At 40.9% G+C, this 17,816-nt stretch overlaps 1 protein-coding gene across 1 annotated transcript; it reads right to left on the minus strand.

Moving 5' to 3' along the window:
* Window positions 1–1,134: 1,134 nt before the first annotated feature.
* LOC123375728 (cytochrome P450 2J2-like) lies at window positions 1,135–15,490 on the minus strand. The gene is made up of 9 exons (XM_045026937.1): window positions 15,284–15,490; window positions 13,531–13,693; window positions 10,762–10,902; window positions 9,344–9,504; window positions 6,464–6,640; window positions 5,173–5,314; window positions 3,976–4,163; window positions 2,315–2,453; window positions 1,135–1,426 (listed from the first exon to the last, which is right to left on the minus strand). The coding sequence occupies exons 1-9, from the start codon at window positions 15,488–15,490 to the stop codon at window positions 1,248–1,250; spliced, it is 1,497 nt and encodes a 498-aa protein (XP_044882872.1). The 3' UTR covers window positions 1,135–1,247.
* Between the last annotated feature and the right edge of the window lie 2,326 nt (window positions 15,491–17,816).

Here is a 17,816-nt window from a genome sequence, read left to right on the forward strand (position 1 = left end):
TTTGCAGAAAGTGTCTGCTTTCCAAACTCCTGAAAACCAAAATATTTAGGGGTGGATATGCTCCTGCAGTGCATTGTGGGAGTTGTAGTTTGGCTGGCTCATGTTTCCATTTTCTTTTATGGGCCAGGCTACATTTCCCATGAGCCACCATGACTAGGGACTCCCATGATGCATCACCTCTTCCTCCAAGAGGGGAAACCATGGTACATCGTAGGAAATGTATTTCAGTCAGGGAGTCCAGCCAAGAAAGGAGAATAGGAGCATGAGGTATGTGAACTACAACTCCCATGAGACACGACAGCAGCATTACCAAATTTTCCAGGAACATTTTGGGGGTTTTGGCCAAAATATTTTGATATTTGACTTTTTGCTAAAAAATATGGAATGTCAACAGGAAAAAAAAAGCCCTACTATCTGACCAGCTTTACTGACATCATCTGTGTGAGTCTAGTAATATAACCATTTCTGAAGGTGATTAACAGAGGCCCAGAGTGGATAAGGCCAAAATGTTCAAACGTGGCCTCTGATTCTGGCCTCAGTTTTTGGGTGTCCATTTTCAGTTACCTTTCTGACTTGCCCTCCATGTCACCCAATGAAGTGCTTTACCAAGACGAGACATGTCAATGCAGGTACACCAAATCAGAGGCTGCTTTTGAAAAATTTGACGTAAGCAACTTACCCAAGGCTACAGTGCGTGTCAGTGGCAGGGTTGGGAATGTAATACAGGAATCCTGACTAGAGTCTGCCAAAGGTTTGACTAGTTCCCTGACCCACCCTGAAATCTAGGAGATTTGGGTTCTAGTGCTACTTGTGAACTTCCATTCACCTCCACAATTGTTTAAAAATCACTGGCAAGTCCAACTGCTGCTTTCATGTCCCAGGCTCCCAACTGTGTCTGAGTGCTTTCACTGCCATAATGGGATCAAGTGGTGGTTCCCACTTTGATACAAGAGGCATCAAGTAAGAGCCATTCCTTGGCAGACCTCAGGGAGAATTAGGCTACTCCCACCAAAGGGCAGTGTATGCTAGGTAACATACCCGTTACTGCTGCCCAGAGCAACCTCAGGGGCACAGATGTACCACAACCCATAATCTGGTTGCTAGGAATCTCCTGGCACAAAATAATTGGGCGAAAAATGAAAGTAGAGAAAGCTAAAGTAATGGGGTGGATGAGGAGGGAGGGGAGCTTTTCTGCATGAAAAGCAGATGTTTAATAAGAAGCAAAACCAACAAAATCTTCCTGATCTTCAGCAGCGAGAAACAGCACAAATCTGGAATGGCTTTGGACAGCGTGTGAGGCTTATTGTGAATTCAAAATTTAACTCCACGTTCTCTGGCGCTCGGAATGTGAATTTCTGAATAAGGGTGGTGAAGAAGAGGAACAGCTCTGTTCTAGCCAGCTGCTCTCCAGGGCATACCCGCTTTCCTGGAAAGGGATGAAAGAGCAGCTGATGAATTACTGCTGCAATTATGTGGTTAAGTGATAGGAAACACAGAGTTCTGTTCCATTAAAAATTCACTCATACAGTACGTTCCCTGAAAAACTTGCCCATTGCCTTAATTTAATCAGTACTATTACCATGGTGTTTGCCATGTTCTTTCTAAGATGAAAAAACACTATGTAAGATTTGGGGGGCAATTATTATTATAAAATGTACCGATAGTCTCACAGGAGCTCTAGACACCTCTAATTATACCCACAATAACACTGTGGGTCTTTGAAACCCTCTAGAGGCTGGACTATGAGTCTGCTACTACCTCTGAGCTAATACTGTACAGACAAATCCCCACTGTGAGACGCTGAATAGGACTTTATGACCATCCTTTGTACTTAGCTAGAATTATGATGGCTCCTAGATATCCTCTTCCCTATATTTCCTCCTCTCATATGTCCATTGAACGTTCTCCTGCATGAGACATCTCTTCGTAGACAGTGGGGAGGGAATGTTCTCCTACAAGATTGTGGGAACTGTCCTCAGAGCTTTACCACTTAATAAAAATGCTGGAGATTGTTCTTAGAGGCAAATTCTGAAAACCAGTTAACAGCCAACTTACACTATTAATGAATATAGTAAAAAAGCCTGCATTGGTGGATGGAGTGAGGAGGGAATTTTCCTTTGTGGTACGGTATTGCCCAGTTATCAGGATTTTAAGTTTTCCTCTGAAGCGTCAGGTAATGGCTAGTGTCAGAGACAGAATGCTGGACAAGATGGACTATTGGTCTGTCCTGGGATGGCACTTCCTATCTTCATCTTTTTTTTAAATATGACATTGGCCTTTTTATGCAAAAACATTCCCTCACACATGGTCTCACCTGCAGAAAAGGGCAGAAAGGCGTCCCGCTTCTTAAACTGGCCATTTTCCAGGAAATGCTCAGGATTAAATGTATCAGGAGTTTCCCACACATTCTTGTCGAACATTATTGATGTCAAACTGGGGATCAAAGTGGTACCCTGCAAAAGGAGAGGAGGAGAATGGGAACTAAAAACAAGTCAGTGAGTGTGCTCAAAGGTTACATATTGAGCCATTTTGTTTTTAAAACTATTTTATTACTTCTCTTAGACCTGATCTACACACACAGAGGAATTGGTTTAATTAAAGGTGTGTTTCTTTAACAATTTAAGGCTTGTCTATACAAGGACATCCAAGAAAATTAATCTGCATTAACTAAAGGTGTGAATTTGAAGTGGACTAGTTAAATTAATTAAACCCCTGAGTGAATGCACTAGTTCAGAATTAAAGTGGATTTAATTCAGTTTAATAACTGTGTCCATACAGGGATTTAGTGCTGTTTAACTAATCCACTTCAAATTCACACATTTAGTTAATGCAGATTAATTTTCCTGTACAGCCTTATATGGACAAGGCCTTCATTAAACCAATGCAACACCCTGCACAGACACTTTTAGTTTGTTTGCAGTCTGGTTTTTATTGGTTTGGCTTGTGTCAGTAAATTACAATTATGTTAGTACAGCTAAACCAATGGAAACCAGTTTAAAACCAATAAAAGCGTGTCCACACACGAGTTTGCATCAGTTTAACTTTTCAAACTGATTTTAGTTAAACTAGTGCAATTTCTGTGTGTTCACAAGGTTTTAAACTAAAACTTGCTTCAGCTATGCTTTTTCTTTCTTTCTTTTTTTCCCAGCTAGCTAAAATTGCTACCATATAACAAGAAACTTCCCACCCTCCACCAGAGAGGGGCAAACACTGCAGTCAAGTTATAGGATCGAGTACAAACATTAAGGAGTCAGCTCTTTCCATGAGGCAACTGATCATGTTACTGGGAGATGTAAGAAATAACAGGCTGTTTGACATTTACTGTTATAAGGAGAGCTTGGTGCTCGTGTGTGTGCTGCTAAAAACTAGCTTTTAATTAGTGCCATTTATTTATCATAGCAGAGTTTCCTAAGACACTTAAGCCTAACATATCAAAACTCTAGGTCCTCTTCCTACTGGCTCCCATGGTCTCCGGGTCTCAGTTTCATATAATTCATGAAATTACCCTATATTGTATTTTTCTTAACACCAAAACTGAAGTCTGTGCAGTGCACAGAAAAATCAAGGAATTAAATGAATATTTTAAATTTTTGTAAAATGAGTACGAAGCCTTTTTTACATAGTTCCTTTCTCCAGAAAATTTACCTTTATAGAGAACTTCTGCAGATCTTAATAGAAAATTATAATTTTTCTGTGGAATTTTAGATCCATCATATATAATGTAATGAAGAATTATATATCCGCTTTAGAATTCTATAGGATGGATTTTAAAAGTCATGAAAATGATACCAATCTCTATTAAATTATTTTACTGTTTAGAGAAATTTCTAAAGTACTCTGTAAAATTGCTATTGGATCCTAATGATTTCACCCGCTTTTAAATTATATGAGATTTTGCCATAAAAGAATTAAAAGTTAGGTCTAACATCAAACCAACAGAAGAGGAAAGGAAGGCTTAGTTTCCTTTCAGGTTACTTTTGGCAAATGGAATCCTGCCAGCGTAGTGTCACTGGTTGCCATTCTGGGCACATTTATAGGTACTACGTTGCCCATCCTTTGTACTTCATTGAGGACTGCGTTGGTATACGGCATATTCTCTTTGTCATCCATCATTGGTTGCCGGGACTGGCCAATTACTGTGTCAATTTCTCTTTGCACTTTCTCTGAAAAGAAGCCAATAGCCATGTTAAGAGTTATGATGAGGAAGAGCAGTTTTCTATTTAGAGAGCCTTCAATTGTTCAGATTTTCAGCTGCATTTTTATTTTTAAAGTGCTTTGAGTGACAGGTGCCTCCTTCCAAATCCTGGCTGTAAATGCTGAGCGTAGTTACAAAAAGGTACAGCATCAGCAATAGCAGTGCAAGGCTCCCTCGCATTGCCTTGCCAAACCAGCCTTGACCAGGCCTGCAAGGAATTAGACCTCAAGTGGTGGAAGGTAAGTCAGGACCTGGCTCAAAGCCCACTGAAGTCAATGGGAGTCTTTCCACTGACTTCAGTGGATTTTGGGTCAGGCCTTCATTTTTCATGACCATCCTGTCATTGGGATGTCTGCGGAGGCTGTGAGAAAAAGTGCCAATTAATAATAAATCACCATACATTTATGGAGCTTTCTGTCTCAAGATTTCAGTATGCCTTTCATTATTAATTAATTAAGCATCGCATTACCTCTGTGAGGTAGCTAAGAATCATTATTCCCATTTTACAGATAGGGAAACTAATGCAGAGAGGTGAAGTGACTTGTCCAAGGTCACACATGAAGTCAATGCAAAGCCAAGAAGAAGTCAGTTCCCAGGACTCCCAGTTCTGTGCATTTACCACTAGACAGTCCCTTCCCTCTCGTAATTGTGGTGGTTGTTCTGCAGAGACCTGTGCACTTGGAACTGCAAAGACACCACTAGCTTGAGGATTTCCAGTGCCGGAACTCAGATCTAGCCAGTACAATAAGCCTCCATTTGTTGTTCTCAGTGCTGTTCCCAGGGAAGTGAGAAAGCCAATCTTTCAGCTACTGGGGCTCACTGAGGAATTTAAGGGCAGAACATAAGGCCTGATTCAAAGCTCATGAAAGTCAGTGGGAAGAATTCCATTGGCTTCAGTGGGCTTTGAATCAGATCTCTAGGGAATAAACTGAAAGGAAGGAAGGACAATTTCAATTTTAAACCATTACAAAATCTACCTTGAATTTTGGGATACACTGCCATGTAGAGCAGAGCCCAGCGTATGGTTGTGGCAGCTGTTTCGGTTCCAGTTAAAAACAGATCCAGTGTGGAACACAGTAGATTTTCTTCATTGAAATAAGCGATGGAATCATCCTTAGACTTTAAAAAAAATGTAAGTGGAAATATATATATATATATTAGTTATATGTGGTAAAAACCCATCTTTAGCACATGGACGGGCAAATTATCCCTCCCAAAAGAAAACCTAAGGCCTCACCAAATTGATGTCATTGTTAAATTAAGAGAAGATGTGTGTCTAAATCTGCTGCACTGCCTCGGAAATCTCTGTCTTGGCTTTTTCATATATCTAGGGTGAGAACTGCACCCCACTGCCAGCCCCTTTACTTTGGGTAAGAAGGTCAAAGCAGGAGGCCCCAAAAGCACTGGTGACACCTGGAGGAGGATCCCCCCAATAGAGGCAATGAGACAGATGGCTGTCAGGATGTCTTCCCAGGACCACTTTCCTAATCCCAGGGCAGGAAATGTGTCAGGAGCATAGCCACAGCATGATGCACTGCAAAGAGTCTGTTCAGCGCTGTGGCCCATAGAGCCACCCAGGAAGGGTTCTGTAACTTAGGCCCCCAGGGCTGTCTAAGTTACTCCGGGGGCCTTTCTGGCACCTAGAGGAGGAGGGTGCAAAGATGACTTAAATGCACCTTTGCACCCCCCACCCACTGCTCATTCCTTCTGCGTTGCAATCTTGTAAATCATAGTCACGTTAGAAAACAATATTCAGTTGAACAGTCCTATTGATGTCTTTGATATTACTCATGTCCATCAGAGTTTCAGGACTGGGCCTCTGATTTACATTAATTAGCTTGTGATACATCCTTAAATCTCCTAGACCATTTTGAAAATCCCATATGCAGTATGGCAGGGCAGTGACTTTTGGCAAATCAAGGACTGCATTTTTTAATGTTAAATTTCATAAAAAAAAATTTACTTGAGAAATCTCATAGACGTTAGATTAGGTGACCTTCCAAGTGCTTTAAAACAGCATGCTGTACATAACCTGAGCTTTCTTTCCATTTTAAGTACTTTTAAATGAAAAATAACTATCCATTCAAACAGCTTCTGTTAGAAAATTTTGCCCTAAAAGTGAGCACAGGGCAATTTAGAATGGCAAAATCTGAATGACATACACAACTCCAGATAGTTTGTCTGAGCAGCTAGTGTCTAAATTCAGAGTGTTGTCTATTGATTTCTTTACGATGCACAGTAAATTGTTTGTCCTCATTGTCCTCTTACCTTTTCTATTTCCTTCAGATAACAGTCAATGAAGTCTCGGGTTTCAGATGAATTCCAGTCCTCCTTGTGCTTTGCAATCACTCCATTCACAAAATATTTAAGTTTCTTCCAATGTTTGAAAATTTTATTATGGGGCCCTGGGACCCACCTCATTAGCCAGGGGAAAGCATTATACAGCTGTTAAGATGTAAGGTGAACCAGACAAATGAATACCTCTTAGATCAAGAAAAAAATCCATTACAGTTTAACACATCTAGTGTTAGCCTGATTCTCCAAACATTTACACCAGTACAAATCAGGAGTTATTCCACTGAAGTCAATGGAGTTACACTGGTGTGAAATTGGTGTGATTCAGGCCCACTATTTTCTGATAATAAAAGTTTATTTTTTTAGAACTCATGCTAGCCAATAAAGTCCCTTAATCTGAAATAAAAGCTTAAAAAAACCAACCAGAGTCTCATGGTGTAGACCCAGAATAATAAATCAATTGACTGTGGAGTTCTACAGATGTAACTGAGATCAGAGTCTGACCCACATTATGCAGAACTGCATAAATCTATTCACAGTTAAACTCCAAAACAGTCAGTATTGGCCTGATCTGGTTATAAATCTGGAAACTCAGGCCAGCCCACTAACAAATAATAATAATTAATATCTAGTTCTTGTATAGTGCTTTTCATCAATAGATCGCAATCACAATCCTAAATGTATTTATCATCACAACACCTCTGTGAGGTAGGTAAGTGCTACGATCATCCCCAGTATGATTCACAAATAAAGCTGGTTAAAAACTGGGGGGGGGAAATCAGCAGAAAATTTTAAGGATAATTTTGTCCATTTTCCATAGAAATTGTAGAAGTTTATGAAATTTCCAAGATACATCTATTGATAAACCTTTTAAATGAACCTGACTTGATACAGGATTTGTATCACGACCACACATTTGTGTTTTCATGTGGCTTGGATGTGAAAAAACATCATACTTGGTGGTTTCTTTCTCTTTCTTTCTAGCACCCACACCATATTATCAAAGTGTGGGATTTTATGTGAAAACTAGAGCTGTGAAGAGATATAAAAATAATCACGATTAATTGCATTGTTAAACAAAATTTATTTAAATATTTTGGATGTTTTCTACATTTTCAAATATATTGACTTAAATTACAACACAAAACACAAAGTGTACAGTGCTCACTTTATATTTATTTTTTATTACAAATATTTGTGCTATAAAAACAAGAAATAGTATTTTTCAATTCACCTCATACAAGTAATGCAATACAATCTCTTTATCATAAAAGTTGAACTTACAAATGTAGAATTATGTAGAAAAAAACCCTGCATTCAAAAATAAAATAGTGTAAAACTTTTGAGCCTAAAAGTCCACTCAGTCCTATTTCTTGCTGTCAGTCATTCAAACAAAAAGTTTGTTTACATTTATGGGAGATACTGCTGCCTGCTTCTTGTTTACAGTGTCACCTGAAAGTGAGAACAGGTATTCACATGGCCCTGTTGTAGCTAGCTTTGCAAGCTATTTACATGCCAAATCCATTAAAGATTCATATGTCCCTTCATGCTTCAACTACCATTCCAGAGGATATGCGTCCATTCTAATGACAGGTTCTGCTCAATAATGATCCAAAGCACTGCAGACCGACACATGATCATTTTCATCATCTGAGTCAGATGCCACCAGCAGAAGGCTGATTTTCTTTTTTGGTGGTTTGGGTTCTGTAGTTTCCACATTGGAGTGTTGCTCTTTTAAGACTACTGCAAGCATGCTCCACACCTCGTTCCTCTCAGATTTTGGAAGGCATTTCAAATTCTTAAATCTTGGGTCAAGTGCTGTAGCTATCTTTAGAAATCTCACATTGGTACCTTCTTTGCGTTTTGTCAAATCTGCAGTGAAGGTATTCTTAAAATGAACAACATGTGCTGGGTCATCATCCAAGACTGATATAATATGAAATATATGGCAGAATGTGGTTAAACAGAGCAGGAGACATATTATTCTCCCCCAAGGAGTTCAGTCACAAATTTAATTAACACATTTTTTTTTAATGAGCGTCATCAGCATGGAAGCATGTCTTCTGGAATGGTGGCCGAAGCATGAAGGGGCATACGAACGTTTAGCATATCTAGCACATAAATACCTTGCAATGCCGGCTACAAAAGTGCCATGTGAACGCCTGTTCTCACTTTCAGTTGACATTGTAAATAAAAAGCTGGCAGCAGTATCTCCCATAAATGTAAACAAACTTGTTTGTCTTAGTGATTGGCTGAACAAGAAGTAGGACTGAGTGGACTTGTAGGCTCTAAAGTTTTACATTGTTTTGTTTTTGAGTGCAGTTATGTAACAAAAAAAAATCTATATTTGTAAGTTACACTTTCACGATTAAGAGATTGCGTTATGGCATTGTATGAGGTGAACTGAAAAATACTATTTCTTTTATCATTTTTGCAGTACAAATATTTGTAATAAAAATAATAACATAAAGTGAGCACTGCACACTTTGTATTTGGTGTTGTAATTGAAATCAATATATTTGAAAATGTAGAAAAACATCCAAAAATATTTAGTAAATTTCAATTGGTATTCCATTAACAGTGCAATTAAAACTGTGATTAATCACGATTAATTTTATTAATCACGATTAATTTTTCGGAGTTAATCATGTGAGTTAACTGTGATTAATCGACAGCCCTAATAAAAACCAGAATTACGGAAGCGATACTCACGTGAAGGAATACATGGTCATTTCCCATATATCATTATACTTTTTTACATAGGAAAAGTCAGATTCGCCTCTCTTGATTCTGTTCTCACTCTAACGACTTTACTTTTCAGGTGTCTGAAGTCAAAAAACAAACCAGCTTTACCTGGCCCCAAAAATTTCCTATGAGGAGTAATGTCTCAGCCAGCATATGCAGTAATTCTTGGAATTGACTGTCATGGTATTCAAAGCGCTCCCCAAAAGTGATGGAACAAATAATATTTGAAACAGCACTATTAATTTTATAATGAGGGTCAAATGGTTGCCCTGGAGGAGAAAATATAGGGATAGTGTCGGTTTAAAAACATTCCAGACTAGTGTAATAATACCACTGTAGATTCTTAAAACTGAAATATTATTTTAAATCCAATGTACTTTTCACCACTTATACTGTTTTGGTTTTGTGCTACATTCAGTGTGACAAATGAATAGGGACTCCCAGACTATTAGTCAGGAGACCTGGGTCCTATTTCTAGCTCTACACTGGCTTGTTAGCACCTGGGACAATCCACTGAACCTCTGTGGACTTCAGATTCCCATCTGTTAAATGGGGTTAATATTTGCTTACTCATCCACTTAAAGCATATTAACATCTACATATGGAAAAGCTCTACATAAGGTCTAAGCATTCTTATTTTCTAACAGTTCTATAGTCAGTTTCTAGTCATTTTCACTTTCAACTTTTGTGCGCTAGCACAAAGCTAACATGTTTGGGGTTTAAATATTGCATGGGAAACCCAACTAAAATACCCAGGAAAACATTTATATTAATATAATATTAACCAGACTGCATCCCTTTAAAGATTAGCTCTCCTCTACACATTGCATACTAACTGTATTCCACAAACACCATGGCAATGGATTTCTTGGCATGCCTATATGATTATAAAAGACAAATAGAAAGTTATGAGAGGATAACAAGTCTGGATGGCTGCTTAAAAATCCAGTATTTGATAAAATAATACATATAAATAATGTGCTTTTTTAAAAATAAGGATTACATCATGCATTGCATGCGCCATTCTGTTATTTATCCAAATGCTATTGAAATCTCTTGTTTAGTTTCCCAATACATATAAAACATATTCTCTAGCACAAAGAAGCCTTGATTCTTGACTGGGGCTCCTAGGCCCTATCATAATAAAAATAATAAAAAGAAAATAATAGATAAACCTCTTGTATGGGCAGATTATTGCATAATTGTCCATTATGGACCTCTTTGCACTTCCTTCTGAAGCATCTTGTGCTGGCCGCTTTTAGAGATGAGCTATCAGAGTAGATGGAGCCCTGATCTTGATCTCATATGGCAATTTCTATTTTCCTATGTTTATTCCTTTCACTGATACCATCATGGTGCATATATTTACGAGTCACAATCACTCCAGTTGTTTCTGGCCTACCCTCACCAAAGACCATGGGTAGGGTTGGCGCTGATCAAGGGGGCTGATCAAGATGTCTGTGTGATTGTCCTGAGAAAAGCATAGCTAAAATCTTAGGACAAAATGATGTAAGTTCATTTCTTACCTTTCTCTTCCTCTATTGCTTCAGTAAGATATCTGCTCTCTTCCTGTATTCGTTCTTCAAAGCTTACGCCAATGCTTTTCAGGGCTGATAAAACAAATTTTCTTTGTTGCCTCCAGATATGTCCATTTGATGATATCAGCCCTGCAGTGATATATTTTGCCGTATGCAGGAAACAGTTTAAAAATGCTCATTAGAGTATTTAAAAAAATACCCTTATTTTTAAATTACATTTTTGCATGGGAATTAAACCCAAAAGCAGTCGGCTTATACTCAGGAGCTAGCTTTATAGATTTGCTTTAATCTGCCTTTTCCCCCTTTTCTCTTGTGCTTTGTGTGAATAAAAGGGGTAAGCACAAGTAGTTTACTGTTAGTACTATTACAGTGTTGGGACTGGGAGACCCGCATGTGGGATGTGATTTTCTTTGTAAGCTTCAGCTGTGGTGCTGTGTGCAGCTGGAGGAAAGAAAAGTAAGGGGGGAATTTAAAAAAAAGTCACAGAGGCTGGTCTACGCAGAAAACTTACGTCAGTGGAGCTACATCTCTCCGGGATGTGAAAAATCCACGCTCCTAAGAGATAACCTCTAGATCATCTAGCCTGACCTCCTGTATATCACAGTCCATCAAGACCACCCAACAACTGAAAGAGACTAAAGTATTGCAGTCCATAGGAGACTAGACTGTTCTGTGCTATCGGAGGGACAGAGGGGGACCAGTGCCAAGGTCCTTGCAATGGCGGGGAAATGATTCAGTGAGATATACCCACAAAACCCTGGCAAGTGACCTACACCCACATGCTGCAGGAGAAGGCAAAAAAAAAAAAGAAAGAAAGAAAAAACCCATGGTGACGCCAATCTGACCTGGGGGGAAATTATTTCCCGACCCCACCCCACATAGGCAATCAGTTAGATTCTGAGCATGTGAGCAAGAACCAGCCAGCCAAGCATATGAGAGAAAGAATGCTCAGTGCCGCCTCAGAGTTCTGGCCACCCCTCCCAATGTCCCATCTCCTGTGAAGCTCTTTCAGTGTGTCTGGCCCCTTGCATTCATTTAGCTCCTTTCATCGAAATAGATCCCCAGGTATAAACAGATTCTAGGATATCTGGGCCAAATGCTGAGGTGATTACTAAGGGCCTGATTGCACCAGCCTCACTCACACTGAGTCGTAGCTGTTTGGGTGAGCAGTCCCACTGAGCTCAGTGAACTCCTCCTGTAAGTACTACTCAGCCTGAGTATAGGCGGCAGAATCAGACACTCCGTTTTTACTGACAGACTTCCATTATCTTCAGTGGCAGCTGCCTGTGTGCCTCTTGCAGGATGATCAAGAGCATTAACATGACAATGCTGTTTATTATTGAGCATTGAAAGAGAGAAAGACACCGATGGGAGAGCTTAAGGACAGCTGCACTCAGAAGTGCTCAAAATGTAACCACCATCTCTGTTTACTCCACATATTTTACTCTTCTTTTCTTCTCTTATTCTATTTTTTCCTTCTATTTCTTCCCAGCAGTAGGCAGCCCCAAGTAGAAGACAAACTTTCCCATGTCAGAGGGAGTTTCTCTCAGTCAGGACTAAGTTTGATTTTGGCCCTATGTAGACAGGGTCACTTTGCCAAACACTGAAGTACACCCATGTGAAATACAAGAGAGGTTTTGCAATTCACATCAACCCAACAGAATGATTTGCAGAATGGGAGTGTTAGCTAGATAATTGTACCCACCTGAAATTACATGGGGGAAATAAGTAGGCATTTAAGTGTACAGTTTCTGAGCCTTTATAGTTAGCAGGGAGTTTTCATAGTGCAGCAACAGGCACAGGCTTTAGTGATTGTACAGTATCCTTCTCCTACATGACTGTTACTATTATTGATAGGACAATAGACTACGGATCTAACTCTTTTCACTGTGCTCATTGCTGAGGTATCGGTGTCTGACAGATTTTAAGGTCGACTGGGTAGATGAGATAATATCTATTAGTGGAGCAACTTGTGTTGGTGAGAGAGAAACGCTTACACAGAGCTCTCCTTCAGGGAGCTTGTCTTCTACAGAGCTCTATGTGGCTTGAAAGCTTGTCTCGCTCAGCAGCAGAAGTTGCTCCAGTAACAGATATTACCTCACCCTTCTTGTCTCTCTAATATCATGGGATCAACAGGGCTACAACAACATTGCAAACAATGGTTTTTAAGGTCAACATTTTCCAACCTCGTTGCCTGAGGTTAGGGTCCCAAAGCTATGTAGGCACCTCAACCGAAGTGGCCAAAGGTCCAAAGTATTGGCAGCTGCAAGTGGTGCAGCACCTTTGGAAATCAGACCACTTCTGCTGAGGTGCCTACGTGGATTTAGGACCCTCGCCTCAGGCAGCCAAGGTTTGAAAATTTGGGCCTAAAAGATAGCTCTGTCTCTTCCTCATTGCTAGGTCACGTTTTCCAGGTCATTCAGATTTAGGGAATTGACTGAGGTTCAGAAATACCAAACCTGCAGTAAATATGTAGTTAGCCTACGGCCAGATGTTTAAAGGTATTTCAACACCTTAAAAAAATCTCGGCCCTATTCTGCAAAAGTGCTTTATATGTTATGGTGTCCAGCTGACCCAAGTAGGAAGGGGCTGTTTACACTCCATATTATCTCTCATGTTAAATTCAGTGAAACCAGTCAGAATGATCCCATCTCCCAATCTTTCAGAGAGAGAGAGAGAGTAAAATAATATTTCCCCATTGAGATTTAGAAATCAGGCAAAGTAGCAAACAATGACAACCACATCACGGGAACTCACCTAGGCCTTTAAAAATTTCACGGAGAAGTGGTATATGTGGTCGATCTGCAAATACTTCAGCTTGATGGACAAGAGCTTCCTTCACTAGTTGGTATCCGTTGACCACCACAAATGTCAGATTTCCAAACTGCACACTGAAAATGTTGCCATGCCGGCCAATAAGCTGAAAGACACATTCCTCTGATTTAGTTACCTTCTGTGTCAAACTAACCACTGGAAGGATGGAGATGGTACAAAAATACTGGCAAGCTGTACTATAGGAGAGATGTCTTCTTAGCAAGCTGACCATAGGCATCACCTAAAACACTGTTCTGTGTAATTTTGACATGACTCTTACACACTGGAACACTAATGCTAGAGGATGATCCAGATGATCCTCCTAGAATGTTAGGTAACATATGGGACCAATGTTGGGCCAAAATTGACATCAAAAAAAGATTAACTCCATAATGGTTCCTCATCAGCTCCATTGCCGCCCCCCCCCCCCCCACTCTTTTACACACGTAGAACTAATCCTAAGCAGTTAGAACTCAAACTTTGCATATTGGCTTATGCAGCATCTGCCAAGGCCTGGATTCTCCATGGCACATTCCCTTACCAATGTGTGCATATAGTGTCTGTATGGACAGGGTTTAAGACACCTGCCACTGCCAATCAGAGTCAGACTGTGCTTAATGTTTAGGCCAGCCCTTATCTTCCTCAGCAGGTTAATACCTCCCTCACTGAACATTAGCTTTTGGTCCCACATGTTCTCTTTTTCCAGGAGTGGAAGATACCATTGCCATTTAGGATGAGGAATGTTTTCTCCATCAGATTATAACAGTGCTGAGTGGGAAGAAGAGGACAAATCAGTGGCCTAAAAGCATTGATAATGCCCTTAGCACTCTGCCCAAAAAGGATGTCTTTGTTATTTGTAGGATCCTTCTTCAGCCCAGCAAAATGAGTACAAGGAATTATAAAGGGCCCTTGTATTACAAGTGTAATTGTTATGTTGATGACTAAAAGCTACCAGGCATGTAGCACTCCCGATAAGTGTTTCTCAAGTTCCCCCGGGCTTCACTCAAGAGGAATGGGAGCCTGTGAGAACAGCACCCAGGCCTAGGCTGGATGCAACACAAGAGAAGGCGCATTTTAAAGTAATAGCAAAAGAAAACAAGCCAGACCCCAGAGGGATGTTACTTTGCCCAGCCAGTTATAATGGAGGGTAAGCCCCCTCCTCCACTTTTTCAGGGGAAGCCCCTCAGCTGGTGTCAATTGTCATAGCACCACTGACCTTGCCAGCAGTTAGGACTCTTGGATGCTATTCCTGGCTCTGCCACTGCTTCTCTGTGTGACCCTGAGCAAGTCACCTGGGCACTTAACTTCTTTGTGCCTTAGTTTTTCCATCTGTAAAACAGATGGAATGGGACAAATCCTGGACACCAGAACAAAGGCAAAGTAAATGGACAAAGGCTCTTCATAAGTCTGCATAGCTGTGGATCCACCAATCACCTATCATCCCTTCCCCAATCTGTCTCAGCCCTTCCGTGATACCACAGAGTAGAGGTGGGATGGAGTCAGCCTGTACACACCCTCTCTGCTGGAGTTCTGTTGCATTTAGGTCCCTTCTTCACCCATGGAGATCCAGTAACAGTTACCTACATCACAGACTGTTGTAAGGCTTACTGTCTGTACAGCATTTCCAAGGGTCTGCTACAGAACACGCTCCGTACGTGCAAAGCATTAATACGACAAATCTCAGTCAGGCTCTTACCTTCTGCAGAGCGAGGTGGATGGGCTGCTTAAAGTCCACCACAGTGCCAACGAAAGGAAAAAGTAGTGGCCCAGGAGGAAAATTCTTGGGACGTCTCTTTTTCACATGATCAGCAATCAGAAGAAGCACAACCAGAATGACGAAGAGAGTCTGAGGAGTCATCTTTTCCCAAAGGGAAGTTAAAATGCACCACAAGCGCAGCTGCATCTTGACTGTCAAAGGACAGATATTTTAATCCCCAAAGGGACCTGGGCTCTGACCCTTGTCTAGTCTTGCTGCAATGGGAGGTAGAGATGAGTAAAGTAAACTGGCTAAGATGCCAATAGTGGCCTGGTTGGCAGGACTTGCTGCTTTCTCACGAACCTCCGTTGTCAGAATGCTCACAAAATAAGCAGGCAGGGCCAGCTCCAGACACCAGCGGATAAAGCACATGCCTGGGGTGGCACATGCTTTTTTTTTTTTTTTTTTTTGCTTGGGGGCTGCAAAAAAAGGCTCTGTCACAGCAAATAAAATCTTGATTATTCAGCTAAACAGAAGCAGTCCTGCAAGCTTATTTGCAGCTTTACCCTTCTGCCAGGTCCCTCAGGTTTTTTTGCTGGAAAACCATTCCCCCCTCTCTGCCTTTAATTAACAGTGAGCTCCTTTATACAGATACCTAATTGGGATTATAAGCATTACAAGCATTTTAGGTTACAATGAAAGCAGCTTACTTCACTAATTACATATGTAGGGAGTTATATAATTTAAAAACTTGTAAGGCACCTGAGGTGATGGGCACCAAACAAATGCCCAAGGGGCTGATCCTCTTAAGTGCTGATCACCATTGATGAGGTGCTGTGCAACCTCAACTCCCACTGCAGCCTGGGAAGCTCACTGAAGTCAAAAGAAGTTTAGTCTGAGGAAGGCTGGCACAAGCAGGCCCTCAGAGCCCAATCCTGTAAGGTGCTGAGCACCCTAAACACCCACTGACTTCAGTTGAAGTTGAGGTGGCTGAACACCTCACATGATTGGGGTTTGTGCACCTAAATCTCCTAGGCCCTTTGTGAAGCTATCCCCTAAATAAATGCCCACACTCTCCAGGGTGAGTAGCAGGATGGAGCAGCAGTGAATTAGCTCATCGCTTACTGGCTACATTTTAACCACCATTTATATGGAAATTCTTTTAAAAAAATTTTCATTTACCAAAACTCAATTTGCAGTCAAGTAAAAATGTCAGTTATGATTTTTAAAATCATTTTGGTAAAAATTTCAGGAGCAAATATAATGCAAAATTTCATGGAAAATGTTGATAATATTGTGTGAGTTTTAATTTATGAAAAATGGTCTAGGAAAAACCTTTTGTGCAAAGTCTTTTCCAGATCTAATTTCTGCTGGGCTGCTATTCATTGCTGTAGCTGGAGGACTGTATACATTAGTGGCTCTGTTAGAAGTATATGTAGTCTATGTGCTAAGCTACAGTAGTAAGTGTAATGAACAGTAATGCTTTTTTTGAGCTACAGCCTGATCGGAACCCAATTCTGCCCCATCCCCTGTGAGCCATTGTAGGATTGCCAACCAGTTTTTGAATCCTACAGTGAGGAGCAATGTTGCAAGCGGCATACTACATCACAAGCTGCAGGTTAGCGTCAATGTAAATGCCATCCGTCAGCCTGACAGAGCCATGAAAACAAACTAACCCAGGCAACAAGCTAGCTATTAACTTTGCCAACAGGTCAGCTCTTTTGCTTGGACAGACACTTGCACAGCTGAATTTGCGACCAGTGCAGAGACATCAGCATGCAGCAAATGCATTTTTGCTTATGGGCCAGTTTTTCAAACATGGGCCACTGGGTTTATACTCAAGGGGACACTACAAAAGCCCACAGTTGCACGCCTTGCTACTGCATTCCACAGTTTGTCCTCTCAGATGGAGGCTTAGATGGGTACAATGGGCCCCCCCCCATGCAGTTTTCTGTGACATTCTGGTTTTACAGTTTGTACCTAAGTATCTACTAGCACTATCCCATGCTGTGAGTTCATAGAATATCGGGGTTGGAAGGGACCTCAGGAGGTTCTCTGGTCCAACCCTCTGCTCAAAGCAGGACCAATCCCCAACTAAATCATCCCAGCCAGGGCTTTGTCAAGCATGACCTTCAAAACCTCTAGGGAAGGAGATTCCACCACCTCCCTAGGTAACCCATTCCAGTGCTTCAACACCCTCCTCATTAGTTTTTCCTAATATCCAACCTAAACCTCACCCACTGCAATTTGAGACCATTACTCCTTGTTCTGTCATCTGCTACCATGGAGAACAGTCTAGATCCATCCTCTTTGGAACCCCCTTTCAGGTAGCTGAAAGCAGCCATCAAATCCCCCCTCATTCTTCTCTTCTGCAGACTAAATAATCCCAGTTCCCTCAGCATCTCCTCATAAGTCATGTGCTCCAGCCCCCTAATCATTTTTGTTGCCCTCCACTGGACTCTTCCCAATTTTTCCACATCCTTCTTGTAGTATGGGGCCCAAAACTGGACAGTTCTCCAGATGAGGCCTCACC

The sequence above is a fragment of the Mauremys mutica genome, chromosome 8 (genome assembly GCF_020497125.1).
Source record: "Mauremys mutica isolate MM-2020 ecotype Southern chromosome 8, ASM2049712v1, whole genome shotgun sequence".
NCBI classification, from domain to species: Eukaryota; Metazoa; Chordata; order Testudines; family Geoemydidae; genus Mauremys; species Mauremys mutica.